Source organism: Rhinatrema bivittatum, chromosome 1, assembly GCF_901001135.1.
Source record: "Rhinatrema bivittatum chromosome 1, aRhiBiv1.1, whole genome shotgun sequence".
Taxonomy (NCBI): domain Eukaryota; kingdom Metazoa; phylum Chordata; class Amphibia; order Gymnophiona; family Rhinatrematidae; genus Rhinatrema; species Rhinatrema bivittatum.
The window spans coordinates 662,542,896-662,564,722 of record NC_042615.1 but is presented as its reverse complement, the minus strand read 5'-3'; the positions used below and the strand labels follow the sequence as shown (position 1 = coordinate 662,564,722).

Below are 21,827 nucleotides of genomic sequence, written 5' to 3'. Positions count from 1 at the left end.
CTTCACTGTTGGCGTTCAGTAAATGATAGCCTATAAACCTAAATTGCTTACCTGTAAAGCAAAATTGCTTACCTTGTAATAGGTGTTATCCCAGGACAGCACATATGGGTGACATCGATAATGGAGCCCTATACGGAAAAACTTCTATCAAAGTTTCTATAAACTTTTGACTGGCACAGTGTGCCCACTGAGCATGCCCAGCATGCTATGATATTCTCTGCCACAGGGGTCTCCCTTCAGTCGCTTTTGTAGCAATCAGCGTTAGCCAAAAATAAAATAAGAAAACGTAACGGACCCAACTCCGCGGAGTGGCGGGTGGGTTTCGTGAGGACTACATCCTGCTGTCCTGGGATAACACATATTACAAGGTAAGCAATTTTGCTTTATCCCAGGACAATCAGGTTGCTAGTCCTCACATATGGGTGATTAGCAAGCTAGAGGCTGAGTCATTTTGTAGTGAAGCAACACTGAAGTATTGTTGGTGAAAATGAGGCAGCCGAAAATCACAGCAGGTTGGATGTAGAAGGAGTTGGGATTAAACTGAAAACAAGTTCTTTAAGACAGATTGTCCATAAGGCTGTATCTTGTCGTCCTTCTTTATCCAGACAGTAATGAGCTGCAAAGGTGTGAATAGAACTCCATGTTGCTGCTTTACATATGTCAAGAATTGGCACTGAACGATAGTGCGCTACTGAGGTTGACATTGCTCTTACTGAATGTGCCTTTACTCGCTCTTGGAGAGGAAGGCCTGCTTTTTCACAGCAAAACTGTATGCAATCTGCTAGCCAATTGGATAGAGTATGTTTACCCACTACTTTACCTGGTTTATTCGGGTCATAAGAAACAAAAAGTTGGTTGGATTTCCTGTGGACTCCAGTGCGGTTTAAGTAAAAAGATAACGCACATTTACAGTCCAAGGTACGTAAGGCCCGTTCTCCTTGATAAGAATGAGGCCTTGGAAAGAATGTGGGCAAAACTATGGATTGGTTCAAGTGGAATTACGTAACTACTTTAGGAAGGAATTTTGGATGTGTACGGAGACCCACTCTGTGCGTATGTGACAAGTGCTTGTAATTCACTAACTCTCCTAGCCGAGGTAATGGCTATGAGGAAGATAGTCTTCCATGTGAGAAATGTAAGATCACAGGAATCTATGGGTTCGAAAGGAGAACGCATAAGCCTTGTTAGGACCAGATTCAGGTCCCATTCTGTGACTGGAGGCCAAATTGGTGGCTTAAGTTGAATTAAACCTCTCATAAACCTACTGACGAGAGGTTGTGTTGAGATTGGTGCATCTCCCATCTTGTTATGGTAAGCAGAGATTGCACTTAAGTGTACCCGTACAGATGAAGTCTGGAGACCAGATTTTGAAAGATGGTATAAATAGTTTAGAAGAGAAGATATGGAGCAAGTGAAAGGATCAGTATTGTTTTGTTTGCACCACAAGGTGAATCGTTCCCATTTGGAAGAATAATTCTTCCGGGTGGAGGGTTTATGTGAAGCTACAAGCACTTGGGATACATCAGCTGAAATATTGAAGGGTTGCAGGATCAAGCTTTCAACATCCATGCTGTCAGGGATAGGGATTGGAGGTTGGGATGACGCAGCGGCCCTGATCCTGAGTTATGAGAGTGGGAGCTATTCCCAGATGAATTGGATCCCTGACAGAGGTCTAGAAGTGTGGGAAACCATACTTGTCGAGGCCAATATTTGGGCTATGAGTATCATGGACCCCTTGTCCTGTTGTAGCTTCCCTAGAGTTTTGGTTATGAGCGGTATCAGAGGATACGCATATAGAAGGCCTGAGTTCCAGTGGTGAGCAAAGGCATCCCTGGGTAAGTGGTTTGACTGCTTGGACAGGGAAGTGTAAGTGCTCACTTTGTAATTCTGTTGTGATGCAAAGAGGTCTATTGTTGGTTGGCCCCAACGTTGAAATATTTTGGTCGCCACTTCTGGATCCAGAGACCATTCGTGAGGCTGGAAATGACGGCTGAGGCGATCGGCCCCTACCTTGTGAATGCCTGCCAGATAAGTAGCCCGTAGAAACATTGAGTGTGCTAGGGCCCAGTCCCAAATCTGTGCAGCTACTTGACAAAGGAGATACGAGCCCGTACCTCCCTGTTTGTTGATGTACCACATGGCTACTGTGTTGTCAGTTTGGATTAAAACAGTCTTGTGTGACAGGCAGTCCTTGAATGCATGCAGCGCATAACGTATAGCTCGAAGCTCTAGGAAGTTTATCTGAAATGTAGCTTCGAGGTGTGTCCAAGTACCTTGAGTTTGCAGATGACCAATGTGTGCTCCCCAGCCCAAGGTGGATGCACCTGTAGAATGTCATTTGCACAACCGGTTGCTGGAAAGGTAGGCCTTTGAGCAAATTGTCCATGGTTGTCCACCAGAGGAGTGAGGAATGTAGTTGCTGAGTTATTTGAATTGGAGAAGACAGTGGCTGAATGGCTTGTATCCATTGTGTTTTGAGAGACCATTGCATGAGCCCCATGGCTAATTGGGCCATGGGAGTGACGTGAACTGTAGAGGCCATATGACCAAGAAGAATAAGGCACTGATGAGCCGTTACTTGTGATTGAGCACGTAGGGCATTTGCTAAGGAAACGAGTGTGTGTGTGCATGGTCTCGTGGAAGAAAAGCTTTTGCTGTCATGGTGTTTAATTCTGCTCCGATGAATTGTAACAGGTGAGATGGTGTGAAGTGGGATTTCTGGTACTTGATGAGAAATCCCAAGGAATGGAGTAGATTGATTGTGAGCTTGAGAGAGTTGAGAGCTCCTTCTTTCGTTTGGCTTTTGATGAGCCAATCGTCGAGATAAGGAAACACGTGCACTCCCTGTTTGTGTAAGTGGGCCACTGCCACTGCTAGACACTTTGTGAACACGCGGGGTGCTGAGGCAAGGCCAAATGGAAGCACCCTGTACTGGAAATGGTGAGTTCCTACTAGGAATCGTAGATACTTGCGATGAGGAGGGAATATGGGAATGTGAGCGTAAGCGTCTTGAAGATCCAGAGAACAGAGCCAATCTCCTTTTTGAAGTAGATGTAACATTGTGCCTAATGATACCATTCTGAATTTCTCCTTTTTTAAGAATTTGTTGAGATTTCTAAGGTCTAGGATGGGATGTAGGCCTCCTGTTTTCTTTGGAATGAGGAAATAACAGGAATAGAATCCTCTGCCCTGCTGAGGTCGGGGAACTGGTTCCACGGCCCTGGCTCTCAGAAGGGTGAATAATTCTGTTTGTAAGAGTGTGGACTGATTGTTTACTGTCCAAGACAAAGTGGGTGGAGTGTCGCTTGGTACAGTGAGAAAGTCCAAGTGGTGCCCTTGAGTGGTGATGGAGAGTACCCATTGGTCTGTGGTAATGGGTTTCCAATTCTGTTGAAAGAAAGTAATCTGACCTCCTACCGGTAAGCTTGGGATCGGATTGGAGGAGAGGCTGCTGTTCTCTGGTAGAGTCTCAAAACCCCGAAGTAGATCCCGTTTGAGGAGGGGGTTGAGGTCTGGCTGTTCTTGGCTGCCTAGGCTGTGATCTTTGAGGCGACCTAGACAAGCGTCCACGTGTAGGAGGTGGATAATAACGCCTTTGTCTATAATATGGGCGTTTGGAATCCTTTCTTGGGATTCTTCTGGATGATGGTTGAGATTCTTGAGGTATCGAAGATAGCTGTTTCAGAGTTTCTGTATGTTCCTTTAACAAGGAAACTGCTTCCTTCACCTTATCCCCGAAGAGGTTGCCCCTGAGACAAGGGAGATCAGCTAGTTTCTCTTGTATCTCAGGCCTCAAATCTGAGGCCTTGAGCCATGCCCATCTGCGAGCACTGATACCCGTTGCCGATAGTCGAGATGCTGTTTCAAAACTATCATACGCTGCACGAACCTCGTGTTTACCAGCCTCTAAACCTTTGTGAATTATGTTGGAAACAGGTTCTTGAAGCTGGTCAGGGAGTGATTGAGTGATCTCCTGCATTTGTTTCCATAAATTGCGCTGGTATTGTGTCATGAATAGCTAGGTAGGCAGCAATCCTGGAGACCAGCATAGATCCTTGAAACATTTTCTTTCCTAGATTATCTAGGAATCTGTTATCCCTTCCTGGTGGAATTGAAGAATGTGTCTTTAATCTCTTGGCCTTCTTTTGTGCTGACTCAACTACCACTGATTGATGAGGCAGTTGAGCCCTCTGGAAACCTGGGATGTGTTGAACCAGGTATGTTGCATCAGTCCTTTTGTTAACAGGAAGAATTGATCCAGGGTGTTCCCATAGCCTATACATCAGTTCCTGAAGAACTTCGTGGACTGGTATGGCTAAGACCTTCGGTGGGTCTACAAACTGTAACACTTCTAGTGTTTTTTGTCTGACATCTTCTTCTGACTGCAGGTGGAAAGGAATGATATCCGCCATTTCCTTTCTGAAATTAGAAAAAGACAGATCCTCTGGAGGGGATTTTCTGCATTCCTCCGGGGGAGAAGGCTCAGAGAGGACTTCTTCGTCTGTGGAGACATCGGTATCTGTGTCTGTCCATGTGTCAGGTGTATGGGTTGTTTTGGCTTTCGAAGGCATCGATGGATGAGTCTTAGGCATCAATGGAAATAGTGGAGATTTCGAGGGAATTGGACGGGGAATCCCCGACGGGCCAGGAATGGGATCAGGCATCGGTAATTCCGGAGGAACAACTGGTGTCCTCTGTGGCAATGGTGCTTCCTGAGGTTTTGGAGGAAGAGCATCAATCAGAGCATCCAATTTTGCTAGAATAGGTGCCAAAATGGATAAATCAGGTGCCGGCATAGAAGGAATTTCTGGTGGAACAGATAGTGGCACCGTAATCGGTACAAGTGGCATCAGTGACGTGCCCAGTGATGGTATCGGTAAGGGCATAGAAGGAGTCTCCAATGGAACTGGAAACGGCGTCGGTATCGGCGTCGATGGAAGAATTTGAGGCATTGGTGGCGATGTCGATGGCCTAGAAGGTTAAGCCGGTCCTGGTATGGCGTCGAGGAGCGCATTCCTGACTGCCTGGCGGATATATCCGTCCAGTTCCGCCCGCATAGCTGGTGAAACCAGAGCAGCTATGGGAGGAGGCAGCGATGGCGATTCTGATTCCTCCGCAGAGCCCTGGGGAGGAACGGTTCCCAACACCGATATCGGTGGGGATCGCCATGGAGTCGAAGGCCTCATAGAAACCTCTTCCGTCCGAGGTTTCTTAGATAGAGCTCCGGAATCTTTCGATGGCTGACCGGTTACCGGATCAATGCCGGAACTGAGGCCTTCGATGATGATCCCGATGCTTCTCTTTAAGTTTTTCAATGCCCGATGCCAATTTCATCGAAGAAGCTGAGGGGGACGATAAGGATCTATCTCCCGCTTCATCCGGAACTCGTTTTTTAAGGATGAGCGGCAGTAGCCACAGAGGCATTCACGGAGCAGGATGCCAGTGGTTGGTGTTCCACCTTCACGGAGCGGAAGGATGGAGGGCTGCCATCTCAAAAAAAAAAAAAAGAAAAAAAAAAAAAAGAAAAGAAACAGGGGTGGGTAAGAGTATGTAAAATTAACGGAGCGTTCATAGGCTATAGGTATTACCAATTATTAGGCTTAGTCAATATTTGCTGATAGCTAATGTGGCTTTCAATGCATACTTCACTTTCAATGCATATCCAGCATAGCTCTCTGCTTCAACGGCAGGGGAGAAGTAAAACTAATACTTCACGCATATCCAGCATAGCTCTCTGCTTCAACGGCAGGGGAGAAGAAAAACAACCAATAAGGGCTGAATAACATAGTCTGGGTAAATAAATAAGTATGGATGTAGTTTGCTTATTGCGGCGGTTACTACCCCTAACTAATCAAGCTTGATATTTCACTTGGATGCAGCTCCATCACTGCTCTCTACATTAATGGTGGGGGTGAAAGGGAAATAGAGCCAAAGGTTACTAAGAGCCAAGAGAAACAGATAAGTATGAGAAAAAAGAAGTGTGAAGCTTGCTGGGCAGACTGGATGGGCCGATTGGTCTTCTTCTGCCGTCATTTCTATGTTTCTATGTTTATGTTTCTATGAATCGTTCCCGCCGGAGACGATTGTGTCGACGTTGATGTTGGAAGGAAGCAACTGAAGACGAAGTAGTTGCTCCATTTTCTCCATCCGGAGTCGTCGTCCTTTTGGTGTCATCTCGGCGACTTTTGACAAGATTGGACATCGTGGTCCTCGCCGAGACAGAGCACACACTCTAAGTGTGGGTCTGTGATGGACATAGTTCTGCCACAAATAGGGCATTTTTTGAAGCCCGTAGCCATGGTTAGTCGGACAGCCGTCGACGACTAGGCTAAGAAAAAATGGCACGGAACAGACGGCAAAAAGAAAAAAAACTTACCGCGATGGAATTTTATGGGATACCCTTGTGGAAAGAAGTTTTTCTAAGCTTTTTATGAGGTATGGTAAATTTCCCACACAGGACTCCAAATTAACCGCGAGGCTAATGGCTCCATGGAAAAAAGAAGACTGAAGGGAGACCCCTGTGGCAGAGAATATCATAGCATACTGGGCATGCTCAGTGGGCACACTGTGCCAGTCAAAAGTTTATAGAAACTTTGATAGAAGTTTTTCCGTATAGGGCTCCATTATTGATGTCACCCATATGTGAGGACTAGCATCCTGCTTGTCCTGGGATAATACCTATTTTCTGATGACAGGAGTGCAACAAGTCACACATAGATTATAAACTCCGAGTTTATTGTGTTTTTTTCTAGACTTTCCATGAAAGTGTGATTTCCTGCATGCTGCCAAACCTTAAGCTGCTTAGTTTAATAGTTAAAGCTTATAAAGAAAGGTAACATCTATTTTTATTTTCTCTAATGATAAGCAGATATAATGGAGTCATAAAGATGGGACTCCTTACCTAAGGGTTGTCCTTAAATAAAGGGAAATGCAACATACAGGCACCTTTTGAGTGTTAATATGACTATCACAATGGCAAGTTAGCTAGGTTTTGTTAGACATCAGAGCTGCCTAGAAATGAGAGGGTCTTTGCCATCCCATGTACAAACCCAAGGAAGGAACCATCCCTCTGGAGGGGGAAGGGGAAATACCTTCTAGTTGTGGCGAGGGCTATAGAGTTCTGGAGAGTAATCCTCATCGGCACCATTCTCAATAGAAGACTCAGAGTAATGGAGAAATTACTTACCTGATAATTTCGTTTTCCTTAGTGTAGACAGATGGACTCAGGAACAATGGGTATAGTGTACTCCTGTTAGCAGTTGGAGACGGCTCAGATTTCAATCTGATGTTAGCCCCTAGTACATATACCCCTGCAGGAAGTGCAGCTCCTCAGTATTCTTCCTTGCAAAGCATTGTGGATATATACTTAGATAACTTTTGTTAGAACGTTAAAACTTGATTAACTTGAACAGGTTGGTTGATTATAGCTGGAGACCGCCAGTGTGCTCAACCGGAAAGCGTCGACACCCGGCAGGATGGATGCCCTAGGGAAAAGACAGCATGGCTTACCTTTGCATCATTGAAGGACCATGTATAGTGGCAGCCGCGGGTGAGCTGCTGAGTCCATCTGTCTACACTAAGGAAAATGAAATTATCAGGTAAGTAATTTCTCCATTTCCTAGCATGTAGCAGATGAACTCAGGACCAATGGGATGTATAAAAGCTACTCCCGAACTGGGTAGGAGGCTGCCTGTGATCCATTAAGAATTGCTCTTGCAAATGCTGTGTCCTCCCAAGCCTGAACATGCAGACGGTAGAATCTGGAGAAGGTATGGATGGAGGATCACGTTGCCGCCCTGCAGATCTCGGCAGGTGACAGCATTCTAGTTTCTGCCCAGGAAACCACCTGGGCCCTGGTGGAATGGGCCTTGACCTGTAGAGGTGGTGGTTTTCCCGCTTCTACGTAGGCCGCCTTGATGACTTCCTTGATCCAGCGGGCAATGGTTGCCCGTGAGGCCGCTTCCCCTTGTCTCTTTCCGCTGTGGAGGACGAAAAGGTGGTCTGTCTTTCGTACTGGTTCCGACATTTCCAGATATCTTGATGGGAGTCTGCCGATGTCGAGATGGCGCAGACTATGGGCTTCTTCCGGCTTCGTCAAGCCGTCTATCGCAGGTAGTGAGATGGTTTGGTTAAGGTGGAAGTGTGAGACCACTTTGGGGAGGAAGGGGGGGGAACCGTGCGTAGCTGAATGGTCCCCGGGGTGAGTCTGAGAAAAGGTTCCCGGCAGGATAGGCCCTGTAGCTCTGATATGCGGTGGGCCGAGCACACGGCCAGCAAGAACACCGTCTTTAAGGTTAGCAGATGGAGGGATAGGCCTCGGAGGGGTCTGAATGCGGATCCCGCTAGGAATTCCAGGACTAGGTTGAGGTTCCACAGGGGCACAGGCCACTTTAGTGGTGGGCGAATGTGCTTGACTCCTTTCAGGAAGCGTGATACATCTGGGTGCGAGGCTAGGCTGTCGTCCTCGATCCTGGGGCCGTAGCATGACAATGCGGCCACCTGTACCTTGATGGAGTTGAGGGACAGACCCTTCTGTAGTCCGTTCTGTAAGAATTCCTATTACCTTGGTGAACGTTCGGGGTGCGGTGGCTAGCCCAAAGGGTAGTGCCCGGAACTGGTAGTGACGATTCAGGACCTTGAAGCGTAGGTAGCGCTGGTGTTCCTGATGAATTGGGATGTGTAAGTAGGCCTCTGACAGGTCCAGGGAGGTAAGGAACTCTCCTGGCTGTACTGCACGTATGACCGATCGTAAGGTTTCCATGCGGAAGCGTGGGGTCCTTAGGTGCCGGTTGACTGATTTGAGGTCCAGGATGGGCCTGAATGTACCCTCTTTCTTGGGTACGATGAAGTAAATGGAGTAATGTCCAGTATTTGTTTCCCGAGTAGGTACAGGGGTTATGGCCTCGAGGTCCAGAAGTCTGGTCAGCGTAGCTTCCACTGCCGCCCTCTTGCGTGGGCGTGGCAGGGAGATTCCACAAACTTGTCCAGAGGAGTTCGAAGGAAGTCCAGGTAGTACCCTTCTCGGATGATGGCTAGGACCCACTTGTCCGAAGTTATCTCGACCCATCTGTGGTAGAATAGGGTTAGCCTGCCCCCTATGGCTTCTTTCCTTGGATGGGTCGGCTGGATCTCATTGTGGGGTGCGGCTGGGGCCTGGACCCGAGCTGGTTCCTCTCTTGCTGTGTTTGTTCTGAAATGACTGGATCCTGCCCGTAGAGCGAGGCGCTTGAAAGTTATTCTTGTACGGGTTGAAGCGCTGTGAGCTTCTGCCCCTGGTGGACCTGGGAAAGGGGCGCTGGTTTCTCTTCGTCTTGTCTTCCGGCAGGCGAGGTAACGGGGAGTCGCCCCATTTGTTAGCCAGTTTCTCTAGTTCGCTGCCGAACAGGAGGGATCCTTTGAAGGGCATTCTCGTGAGGCGTCAGCCGACCAATTTCGAAGCCAGAGTTGTCTCCTGGCTGCCACTGTGGATGAGACTCCTCTAGCAGCTGTGCGCACTAGATCGGAAGCGGTGTCAGTGAGGAATGATAGAGCTGATTCCATGTCTTCTCCCAAGGTGTTGTTCCTGGCTTGGGATAAACAGGAACGTGTCACCACGGTGCAGCAGGTTGCAATTTGGAGGGACATGGCTGCCACCTCAAAAGCTTGTTTTAGTATGGCTTCCAGGCCCCGGTCATGTGCGTCCTTGAGCGCCGCTCCTCCCTCCACCGGGATGGTAGTACGCTTAGAGATCGCGCAAACCATGGCATCCACTCTGGGGCACGCCAGAAGCTCCTTGGTTGCTGGGTCCAGGGATACATGGCCGCTAAGGCTCGACCCCCTTTGAATGAGGACTCTGGCGCATTCCACTCCAGGTCAATTAGCTGTTGTGCCGCCTGTAAGAGAGGAAAATGGCGAGACGTCTGTCGAAGGCTCTCCAGCAGGGGGTTCATTCTTGGTTCCCCCTGGGTGCCTTGGCTCGGGATAGCGAGTTCCGAAAGGCATTGGGATACAAGGTCTGGAAGCTCATCCTTTGAGAAGAAGCGTCTCATGGTTCGGTGTGGCTCTGTCCCCGAAGGGAGTTCTCCCTCCTCAAGGGGTTAGACTTCTTCCTCGGAGAAATCAGTGTCCCCGTAGATGGGGCATGAGGGTCTTCCGGTATCGCATATGGCTGGTTCGCCCAGGATTCAGTCTGCATCTTAACAAAGGCGTGAATCCCCTTGAATAACTCTACCCAGGAGATTGATGCTGGGTCTAGGTTGAGGGGCGCTGGATTCCTGGGGGTCCCCATCTGTGGTATGGACTCGCTGAGGCCTGCTAGGTCCGGGGTGCCCCCTGAGGAGCTAGCCCTGTGCCCTGGGTGAGACTGGCCCTGACCTGCATCTCCCAGGGCCTCCTCACAGTGTGCGCATAGGGCGTCTGCTTCCTCGATCTGTGCGGTTCTGATGTGGCATGCTGGGCAGAGGCCTTGAGCTTTTATTCTTGTTTCTGAAGGTGCCATTTCTGTGGACGCGAAAGCTCTTATGCGCTCCATTGCGTCTGATATGTGCGCCTCGCCGTAGATGTGTGCCTTGTACTGTGCGCGTAAGATATGCGCGTAAGGGTTATGTGCGCCTAAGATTATGCTCACAAGGGATGTTGTGCGCTTAGCTTAATTTGCACGCTCGGATGGGGCGGCGGTCGGCGCGGCAAACAAGGCCAAGATGACGACGGTGACCGTGCAGGCAATATGGCGACCTCCTCGGAGGGTCTCCACGTGGGCAGACCCTAGGATGGCCGGGGCCTAGCCCTTCTAGGGCGGATCAACCCGGCGGCACAGACTTCCGATTGCAGACCTGTGCTCCTCCTCGATCTTCGGAGACCGGCTTAAAGTAGAAGATTTCCACCTTACCTTGTCTTCGGCGCTTCCCGGTTTCGTCCTGGGCGGCCTCCGGCTGCGGGGGAGAGGGTAAGTACCTTCACCGCCGAGCTCGAGAGGATGCACCCGCTGCCTCTCAGCCGCGCCCGAGATCGGGGGCTAAGTCCTCGCCGCGATTCGGCTCTGGACCGAGGCTGCCTCAACGCCGCGCCAGAACTCCTCTCGCTCGGGGGCTAGGTCCCTGCCGCGATTCGGCCACCGGACCGAGGCTCTCACCTCCGAGGGACCACAGAAATCACCTCGGGAAACTCAACTGGGGGAGGGATCCGAGGGTATCACCGCAGGAGTGCGGGGCTCGTCTTCCAGTAGGATTTTTCTTTCTTCAATTTTTTTCTTTAGATTTAGTCTAACGCTCTGAGAGCGTGCAAATAGCTCCTAACTGCTTTGGAGACGGAAAATACAGAGGAGCTGCACTTCCTGCAGGGGTATATGTACTAGGGGCTGACGTCAGATTGAAATCTGAGCCGTCTCCAACTGCTAACAGGAGTACACTATACCCATTGGTCCTGAGTCCATCTGCTACACGCTAGGAAAAAGACCTGTGTCTTGTATGTTTGTCTTGACTAGTTTGTAAATGCTATGTAGCAGGTACTGTCTTAGGATCATTTGCACCGCATTACATTTGTCTAGTAGAAGTTTGAAAATGGGCCAGTCACTCCTTTGCTAAAAGATTACACGTAGGTATTTACTATGTTTCACATTTCCAGATGAAACTTTGATTATAACAGCAATAAAATCATACTCAAGTCCTTAAATCTGAGAAAAATAGTGCATTAAGTTCCCTCCAGTTGACCTTGACCACTTAACTATCACTTTTGACTTATTTGTATTAAAACAAATGATTTCAGCAACAGGCCTTATTACTTGAATATTATCACGATTCAAAGTAAAATTACTATTGATGTTTGTGAGTAGACATTTAAAGGCAACCATTATGCTATGATAGAGAATAGGTTTTTTTGACAAGAGGCAGGTGGCACCTTATAGACTAACCCATTTGTTGAGGCATCCTGCAATAAATTGTCATTTTTGCTACACCGAACTAACATGGCAACCCCCTGAAGCCTTTTTTTTTTTGGCTTATGGTCAATTATAAAAGTATTTCAGATAGAATAGGTATTATAAAACAAATTAATGGCCGATTATATGCTCCTGATTAGAGGGCTAGCAATACCATCTAAATAAAAAAAAGGTCACTTTCTGCATTTAAATAAGGGTGATCTGGGTGGAAATTTCAGCATTCCAATCTGGAACTCATAGCTGAAAATTATGGATAAGATTGACTAAGCTTTTTTCCCTATAGAGACAGAAATGGTAAAAAATCATCAATAAATCAGGCCCTATAAATTAAAAAAATTAAAACTTATTGATACATCCAAGATAACTGCTTCACAATCAGTCACAGAGAAATATCATATCATCAAATAATGTAACAGAAACAGAGCTTTCAAAATCCTAACATTTTATTAAAATTAATAACAAGTCTTGTAGAACTTAAATGCCCAGATCTAATGATAAAAAAAATTCAGTTTCAAAAGGATTTGTACAACATGATTTAATTTAAGAAACTATAGAGAGCTATTTTACAAATAAACTAATACTCAAATAGTTAAGAAATTTAACATTGCTTAAGTAGTAACTTTATAATACAAAATAGTAACATATCACTACAGACAGTGGTGGGGGGTGTAGTTTGGTCCTTCCAGAACACATATATGTTCCTTTTATGCATGGATCCAGCAATGCAAATCTGTAAAACTCATGTAAAGTAACTGTAACAATATCAGCCATTAATCCTTCTGTTTCTTCATTTCTTGGAACTTGTTAAATATCGCCAGTCATAATAGCAATGAACTCCTCCTGATTTACTGTGGTAAGGAAAACATAATAGTTAGAATATTATTTGATTATCATTTTACATATAACTATGCTAAGTATAACTCCTACCTTTAATTTTATACTTAAAAATACATTATTCCTAATGAAGAACATTTTTTGTGGTTGCCATTTTTGACTACTTAATTAAGTCAGAACTGTTACTAACAAGCATGCATGTAGATTTTCAAGGCTTCAAATTATTACCATGCATAAAAAAATCCATAGGGTGCCTGGAATTTAATGAATCACATTTAATTCAGGCTCAAAGGCAATGGTGTCATCCCATTTTGCAAAAAATAAAAATGCTTACAAAATTAAACAAAATTAAAAGGTGGGCATTATTGTTAGTATTTGGTTTAATCTAGCTACTTCAAGATCCAATGTAGCAGTAACAAGAAATAGTGGGTACTTCTTGAAGTATTGCTTTCCTGTATTTGTATAACTTAAAAGCAGCTCTTTTCTCCAAGATCCTCTGAGCTCTACTCCCCCAGCTTATCTGTTAGCTCCTCCAGGCAGCTGAGTCATCCTTGCTCTACTTTTGTGGCAGGGCCAGTTCCTTAGGGATAGAGATATGCAAAGGCTAGCCACCTAAAGGCAGAAACTCCTTCTCTCTTTTACTACAGTATGTCCTCTGCTGACTGCTACAAACCATGCCATTTCTTCTCTTTTTATTTCCACAGTAGATCTCTGGCTTATGAGCCCTCTCTTCAGTTAAAGAACCTTGGTATCTATCCTATACCTTGGAATGACTGAATTTGATCACAGTAAGATTATGCAAAAGATTATTTAACAAAGTTTGAGAGCATTACCTCAACAAAAAACTTGATCTTAAAATAATTTCTTGAATACAGATAAAAGTTAAGGGGTAGATTTTCAAAGGGGTACGCGCGTACCCCCCGAAAACCTACCCCAAACCCCCCCACCGAGCCTATTTTGCATAGGCTCGGCGGTGCGCGCAAGCCCCGAGACGTGCGTAAGTCCCGGGGCTTTGCAAAGGGTGTGTGTTGGGGGCGGGAGGCGTGTTGGGGGCGTGACGCCGTCCCAGGGGCGTGGTCGAGGCCTCCGGACCAGCCCCCGGGTCGGGTGATGGCACGCCAGCAGCCCGCTGGCAGGCTTAAATCTGCCAACAAAGGAAGAGGGGGTGGGTTAGGTAGGGGAAGGGAAGGTGAGGGGAGGCGGAAGGAAAGTTCCCTCCGAGGCCGCTCTGATTTCGGAGCGGCCTCGGAGCAAAACCTGTGTTAACAAAGATATTCATTATTGTCTATTATAGAACTAAGTTATCCAGTAAGCCATTACATTTTTATTTATATTCCACTTTTCACACTCAGCGCACATCCAACACTTCTTCACAATGCTCTCTATACTGAACCAAGTAACTGATCATCATTATAGGGATCTTCATCATTATAAATTTCACCCACTTCTGGGATAATATTTTTCAAGTCCTTGCTGATAGATTTATCTTGCATTTAAATGAAAGCCCAGCAAATAATAATGTGGTCAGCTAAGTTTCTTGCATCGCCTTGTCGAAGGCCTCCTGGACCAGCCGGTCCAGTTCTTCCCGGAGACCTGGGGCAATCAGTCCCGGCTCCGTGATGGAAGAGGGAGGCTGAGGCACAGTCGGAGGGGCGACCTTTACAGGCGGAATCGCGACTCCCAAACCCCGATCGTGTGAGGGTGGCCTCGATGTCCCGGTCGCAGGAGCGGTCAGTGCCGTTCCTGGACGGGGCTTCTTCCGTGGTGGTTCGGACGGTGGCCAGGTCGATGATTTCGCTCCCTCGACGGTCCGAGACTTACGATGCCGATGTTTCTCCCTGCGATCCCCTCGATCTTGAGGGGGAGAAACGGGAGTCGATGGCCGTAAAGACGTCGATGGCGGACGGTCACCGGACGGTTGTCGATGGTGGTGTGACGCAGACGGTGCCAGTTCCGATGACGTCGATGCGATGGATGGCGTCGGGGTGTGAGCACGGAAAAGAAGTCCCATCTTCTCCATTCTGGCTTTGCGACCTTTTGGTGTCATAAGGGCACATTTGGTGCAAGTCAGGACATCATGCTCACGGCCTAAATACATTACACAGACTGCATGAGGGTCTGTGATAGACATGGTGCGAGTACAGTCCGGGCACCGATGAAAACCTGACGCCATGGCCATAGAAAAAAATTGAGCCACAGTACGGTCGACGGCCAGTAGGCCGCGAGGGCCAAACTCGACGGTAATTGACGAAACTCTGTGAAAAAACTTACCGGAGTACCACGGCCTGAATAAAGTTAGAGGAGGGACCCCTGTGGGGCAATTTAATTTTAATTAACTCCGTGAGGAAAATTCCTGTCAGGAATCTCTTCAGAGTTCCTAAACCGCGAGGCTACTGCTGTGTGGAAAAAAGAAGACTGAAGGGGGCCCATGCTGGCTGCAGGGTTAGTGCCATGCTGGGCATGCCCAGTAGGGGCCAGTCAAAGTTCTGGAAACTTTGACAGAAGTTTTCCATGATTGGGCTCCATCCTGATGATGTCACCCATATGTGAGGACTACCATCCTGCTTGTCCTGTGAGAAGCACATCAACTATCTGCTGGACACGGATGTCACTATATATACTATTGTCAATTTTCTCTGTCTCCATCTATTGGTAGAGGTGCATAATCCACTGGTCCTGGGAGACCACCTCCAGTGTTGTGTGCTGACTCTTGGTCTAGCATCAGTTCCATGTGTTCACCAAATGTCTTGCTATGGTGGCAGCATACCTACTGAAGCTGGTCAAAAGCAAATTACAAGTATATGTTGTTGAATTATTATTGGTCCTAATCACTAATCTGAAGAATTTTTCTGTTCCCTTTGACAGACTGAAAATGTTTCCTTTTCACAATGTTATGGAGGGGGAATGGAATCTCTATCTAAATCCTGCCAAGAGTATCCAAGGTTCAAGAATCCTTCCCTGGGGGCACAGAAAAATGAGTTATAGTCCTCTTGAGAGCAGATTAGACTGCCACAGATTGGTGTAGTAGCTGCCTCTCTTCAAATCTGGGAACTTTCTGGATGAGATAAATCACGTCCAACCACTTGTTAATGAAAAGCACCGGTCCAAGTACAGATCCCTGAGGCACTCCACTGTTTACTCTTTTCCACTGAAAAAATTGACCATTTAATCCTACTCTCTGTTTCCTGTCTTTTAACCAGATTGTAATCCACGAAAGGACATTGCTTCCTATCCCATGACTTTTTAGTTTTCTTAGAAGCCTCTCATGAAGGACTTTGTCAAACGCCTTCTGAAAATCCAAATACACTACATCTACCGGTTCACCTTTATCCACATGTTTATTAACCCCTTCAAAAAAATGAAGCAGATTTGTTAGGCAAGACTTCCATGTTGACTGTGTTCCCTTAAACCATGTCTTTCTATATGCTCTATGATTTTGATATATCTAACATTCTGGAAAGGAATACGACGAGTGAGGTTATCAAATTTGCGGACGATACAAAATTATTCAGAGTAATTAAATCACAAGCGGATTGTGATACATTGCAGGAGGACCTTGCAAAACTGGAAGATTGGGCATCCAAATGCCAGATGAAATTTAATGTGGACAGGTGCAAGGTGTTGCATATAGGAAAAAATAACCCTTACTGTAGTTACACGATGTTAGGTTCCATATTAGGAGCTACCACCCAGGAAAAAGATCTAGGCGTCATAGTGGATAATACTTTAAAAATTGTCAGCTCAGTGTGCTGAAGCAGTCAAAAAAGCAAACAATGTTAGGAATTATTAGGAAGGGAATGTTTAATAAAACGGAAAATGTCATAATACCTCTGTATCGCTCCATGGTGAGACAGCACTTTGAATACTGCGTACAATTCTGGTCGCCGTATCTCAAAAAAGATATAGTTGCGATGGAGAAGGTACAGAGAAGGGCAACCAAAATGATAAAGGGGATGGAACAGCTCCCCTATGAGGAAAGGCTGAATAGGTTAGGGCTGTTCAGCTTGGAGAAGAGACAGCTGAGGGGGGATATGATAGAGGTCTTTAAGATCATGAGAGGTCTTGAACGAGTAGATGTGAATCAGTTATTTACATATTCAGAAAATAGAAGGACTAGGGGGCATTCCATGAAGTTAGCAAGTACACATTTAAGACTAAATCGGAGAAAATTCTTTTTCACTCAACGCACCATTAAGCTCTTGAATTTGTTGCCAGAGGATGTGGTTAGTGCAGTTAGTGTAGCTGGGTTCAAAAAAGGTTTGGATAAGTTCTTGGAGGAGAAGTCCATTAACTGCTATTAATCAAGATTACTTAGGGAATAGCCACTGCTATTAATTGCATCAGTGGCATGGTATCTTCTTGGTGTTTGGGTAATTGCCAGGTTTGTGGCCTGGTTTGGCCTCTGTTGGAAACAGGATGCTGGGCATGACAGACACTTGGTCTGACCCAGCATGGCAATTTCTTATGTTCTTATCTTATTTCTGGGCTCATTCTCAATCAGTAAAATAAATGGCATAGCCTCTGTTATTCTTTCAAGAAGCCAGTATCAGAGAGGTCCTCAGGAGGGGACATCTTTTTTTTCTGGTGGGAGAAGGGTCAAAGGGGAGACTCATTGATCCTTCTTTGTCAGAGACATCACTGGATTTATAGCCAAGCCCCAAGAAAATTCAGAATCAGACCCCAAAAGGTAGGCTGATGGTGAAGAACCAGATGATGCCCATCCTTGCCAACATTGCATCAGAGAGGGGAAGACTTGCATTGTAGCCTGGAAACAGAGAAAATCCGGCACCTCAGGAGATCACCATCAGGGCAGCAGCCATCAATACAGTTTCGCCTCCAGGAAACACCACCTGTTCTAGGCCGCCCAAGAGGGACTCAAACAGCATGACTTCGGACTACGCCAACCCTGATGCCAGAGCACATAGGCCTCACAGTGTCTTATCCAAGGCCTGCTCTAACTTTTTATTCAGCTCGTCCTCAAAGATAGCTAATGCCAACATCAACTGGGAGGCAGAAGGGGTGGCCACATTGTCCTTGGAACAGAGAAGTGTAGCAGTGGCTGACACCTGGACCCCTGGAGACTGGTGCAGTTTCCGGGTCATCTGTGAGGATGAACTCTCCTCTCCATGGGACCACTTTGGAGTGTTCTCTGCTGCAGCTTGACTGTTTTCCATCACCCAGACCAATGTGAATGTTTCTTTGCCATCGCTCAATGCTAGAGTCAAAGAAACAGAACCAGACACTTTTTTTTTTTTTGGAGTGGGAAGAGGCAGGCAATGGCTTGTCTCTCTGGTGCTACTAATACTCAGTGTTGAGGGAATGGAATGCCTAATTGATGTTGTTGCATCACTAATGTCCAAAGCAGCTCAGAGATCCCTCAATGTTCATGTCGATGAGTCGGTCCTGTTATCCTTTGGTGGTCGTGGTCATGGTCATTGTACAGGCAACATTTAAGGACATCATGTGATGCCCTTAAGCATACATCTTATCATGGATATACACAATAGACATAGTCTTGGTGCACTGGGAGCATTATTGGAAGCCACTGGTTTGCTTATCCATGGATGGCTGTAAAAGAAAGGAAGTAAAATTGAACTCAGTGATCGTCAGACAGTTAATGCCCACTGGTGAATTGGTCGTGCGTGGGGAACTGAACAGAAAAATGATTGAAAAACTTACCTAAGTATCTAATAGGGAGAGAAACAAGATCCTGAAACGAATGAACTTGCACATTTTACAAAAAAAAAAAACAAAACACCCCAACATCACAGCAAGCAAGAAAGTCGGCTTTGGGGAAAATGGAGACTAAGGGGCCCCTTTGTGGATGCATGGTATAGTGGCATGTTAGGCATGCCCAGTGAGGCACAGTCAAAAGTTCCAGGCCAGGCTCCACTGGATATCACCCACATGTGAGGACTGCCATCCTGCTTATTTATTTATTTTATTGAAGGCTTTTATATACCGAATTTCTTGATACAAATCAAATCAACTCGGTTTACATCGAACAAGTAGAAACTATAACCAACCAAAACAGTAGACAATTTGAAGGAGAATAAAGTTACATTATAACAAGGATGTGTAAACTTGGAGTAGGAAATAAGAAGGGGGAATAAAGATTATAATATACATTGGAGTATGCGAGGGAGGCCATGGGCAGTCTTCATGATAATTTGTTAAAGTTCTCTAATATAAGTGAAATTCAGAATTTACTTGCCCCTTCTAATATGGAAATACTGAATCTTGAAGATCAAGTAAGATGCTATGAGGGAATTAAGCATAGCATTCTGATAAAAATTTCTTCCCAAAAGAGCAAAGGTCTGGGAGTACTTCCCTCAGAGTACTGAGAATTCCAAGACTTCTTAGCTTTTTTGAGAGCAAATTCAACTACAATCAATTGGTGTGGAAGTAGGAGTTTCTCAAATCCTTCTGGACACAATACTTTGCATCCAATTTAAAATTATATTCTACACTTTAATAAATTGTATAATCATAATACATTAAAATTTCACAATTTAACCCCCCAAACTAAAATCAGACAAAAGGATTACTGTTAATCTGAAGATAAATGTAACATGCTTAGATAGAAATACTAAAAACTGGCTGCAAAAATGTATAACATATGTATCTGACCATAAGTTTCAACACAGGAAATGTATATTTAGTTTTTCTCACATATGACTAAACCTTTATTTTAAAGCAAACTTCAAGACTAATTCCCAGATCATACATCAAAAGCTTCCTGTGAAATTTCTCACTCTTGAGAACATTTTAGGAATAATCTTCTATATTCATCACTCTGCTACTTGTAGCTACTTCAAAATGTGACAACAGCAACAACTGAATATCACTCGCTGTAATAGTCTCTGATTGCATGATTCGAAATTCTGCCTATGCATTCTTGACTGAGAATTTCATTTATATTTGAGGAGAGATGTCCAATTTAAATATGACCAAGGCACATTGCTTCAAATCTGAAATATGGTACTCAAAAACTGAATTTATATTTTTAAAGAACAAAGTTCAGACTATCTACATCAGATTCATTCAGAATCTATATAGATTAGTAATGAACACAGCTATGCTTGAGGCTTCTGAAACACTGATTCAGGGCTTCAAAAATAATTTGGAATTTATAACTAGCATTAAACACAGCTCTCTGGAAGCTCACCAACAGAGACCAGAAGCAACGTCAAAAATCATCACCTGTATGTTAAAATATAATTTCTCCACAGCTAATATTTCACCTACAAGTTGACGAAACAAATGTGTGTGATATGGATCCATTGTGCATAGTTGTCAAGATAGTTTTTGAGCACTGCAGTATGAAAGAAGAAATACTAGCAACTGTGCTTCGGACTGGAAAAACTTGTGTTAAAAATATTTTGGGGCCTTTAAGAATTCTTTATAGGACATCAGTGCCCTTCTACATAAGCTTGTACCAATAATAACTGAACGCACATCTACAATGCTAGAAAAGATCAGTTTTATTGGTATGTGCGAAAACAATCCAGATTCTGATATTTTTTAAGCTATTACTGCATTGTCCATCTGCAAAATGTGTGCACAGAAGGTGAAATTACTCCTTACCTGATAATTTCCTTTCCTTGAATACAGTCAGACCAGTCTGGACAAGTAGATTATGTATGCCAACCAACAGATGGAGATAGAGAACATGCTCGCTGATGTCACTCCTTATATACCTCTGTGCTGACATCAGCCTGCCAGCATTCCTGTAACAAGCCAAGGACAATGTTAACAGAACCATAATAGTGGTTATTATAATTAAATTTATTATCATGATCATTATTTTAAAACTAGTGCACTTCCAGGGGGTGCTATCCTGCCATGCTGTAAGATGAACGCCTGAACCTGCGGCTCCCTGCCTACCTTACCGACAGAAGCCTTAAAATAAGTTTCACCCCCCAATCGAATTTACTCTGAATTGCAGTGCCATTACCACGATGACTTCGAGGAAGCGTGTGACTGATTTGAAGCAATTTTCCTTTTAGTAAGTCGGCTCCTGAGCTTCCGAATGAAGAGGACAGCCTAGCAGTTAGCGGCGTTGGAGAATTAGACCACTCTGACTTGGAGGCCCCGATTCTCTCACCTCACTCCATCCTCAACCAAGCCAAGGATCTCTGACTTACCATCCAAAGCTGAGCTCCGGGAGTGGTTTGCCGAACTACAAGCCAATATATGGCAGCATAAAGCCGATCTGCAAGCCTCCATTTCAGAGGTCTGGGAAGACCTCATGGCGCTTGGGCACAAAGTATATGATCTGGTCGCGTGCATGGAAAATCATGGTGCGACTTTAGACCTGCTCACTCATCAGAATAAATCCCTCTCCGCTGAGTTAATGACACTTCAAGAAAAAATTGAAGATTTAGAGAACCGCTCACGGCAATCCAATATAAGGATCAAGGGAGTGCCTGAAATGGCGGACCATCATGGGTGCGATCTGCCCCTTCTTGCTAACTCATAAGGAAGGGGTGCCAGGGCTGGTACAGGATACAGAGCCCGGCGCCATTAGAACTGAGCATGCCCACAGGGCTCTTGTGCCGTGGCGTGATAAACCCAGAGATATCGTGGTGAATTTTCATAGCTTTAAGCAGAAGGAAGCCATTACGGTGACTGCCAAAACGAAATCCCATTGGGACTGGAATGGACATGAGATATCTATTTTTCATGATTTAGCCCAGAGCACTCTTAAGAAGCGCTTTGAATTGCACGAAGTGACTGCTGCGCTCAGGCACAAGGTCGTCCGCTATCGTTGGACCTTTCCATTTTCACTTCTCTTTCAACATAATGGGTCCTCCTACCGCATCAAGTTGTTGAGGAAGTGGCTTCTGCATTTCAACAAGCTGGCCTGGAAATTAGTTTTTCGGGTCCCACTCGGCCAGGGGAAAACACCTTTTCAACAGACTTCAAAATGGCGCCCTGTAGAATAATCCAAGCGGCGACGTCAATGCCATCCCTCTCCTAAAAAATGTCTCCTGCTACAAAAAGAGTTAAATATTAAAAAAGCCACCATAGTTTTTCTACAAGAAACCGACCTACACAAACAGTATGGATATTTACT

General features: G+C 45.4%; 1 protein-coding gene across 4 annotated transcripts in view; it reads right to left on the bottom strand.

The window, feature by feature from the left end:
* Positions 1 to 12,345: 12,345 nt before the first annotated feature.
* CETN3 (centrin 3) overlaps positions 12,346 to 21,827 on the bottom strand; it is a 106,669-nt gene continuing 97,187 nt past the window's right edge. For 3 of the 4 annotated variants that reach the window (XM_029573514.1, XM_029573497.1, XM_029573522.1), the window contains exon 5: positions 12,346 to 12,762. In XM_029573514.1, the coding sequence (XP_029429374.1) occupies positions 12,719 to 12,762 (44 nt within the window). In that variant the 3' untranslated portion in view covers positions 12,346 to 12,718. Of the gene's footprint in view, positions 12,763 to 20,335; positions 20,479 to 21,827 lie in introns of all 4 variants that reach the window. The other variant, XM_029573506.1, reaches the window with a different exon arrangement.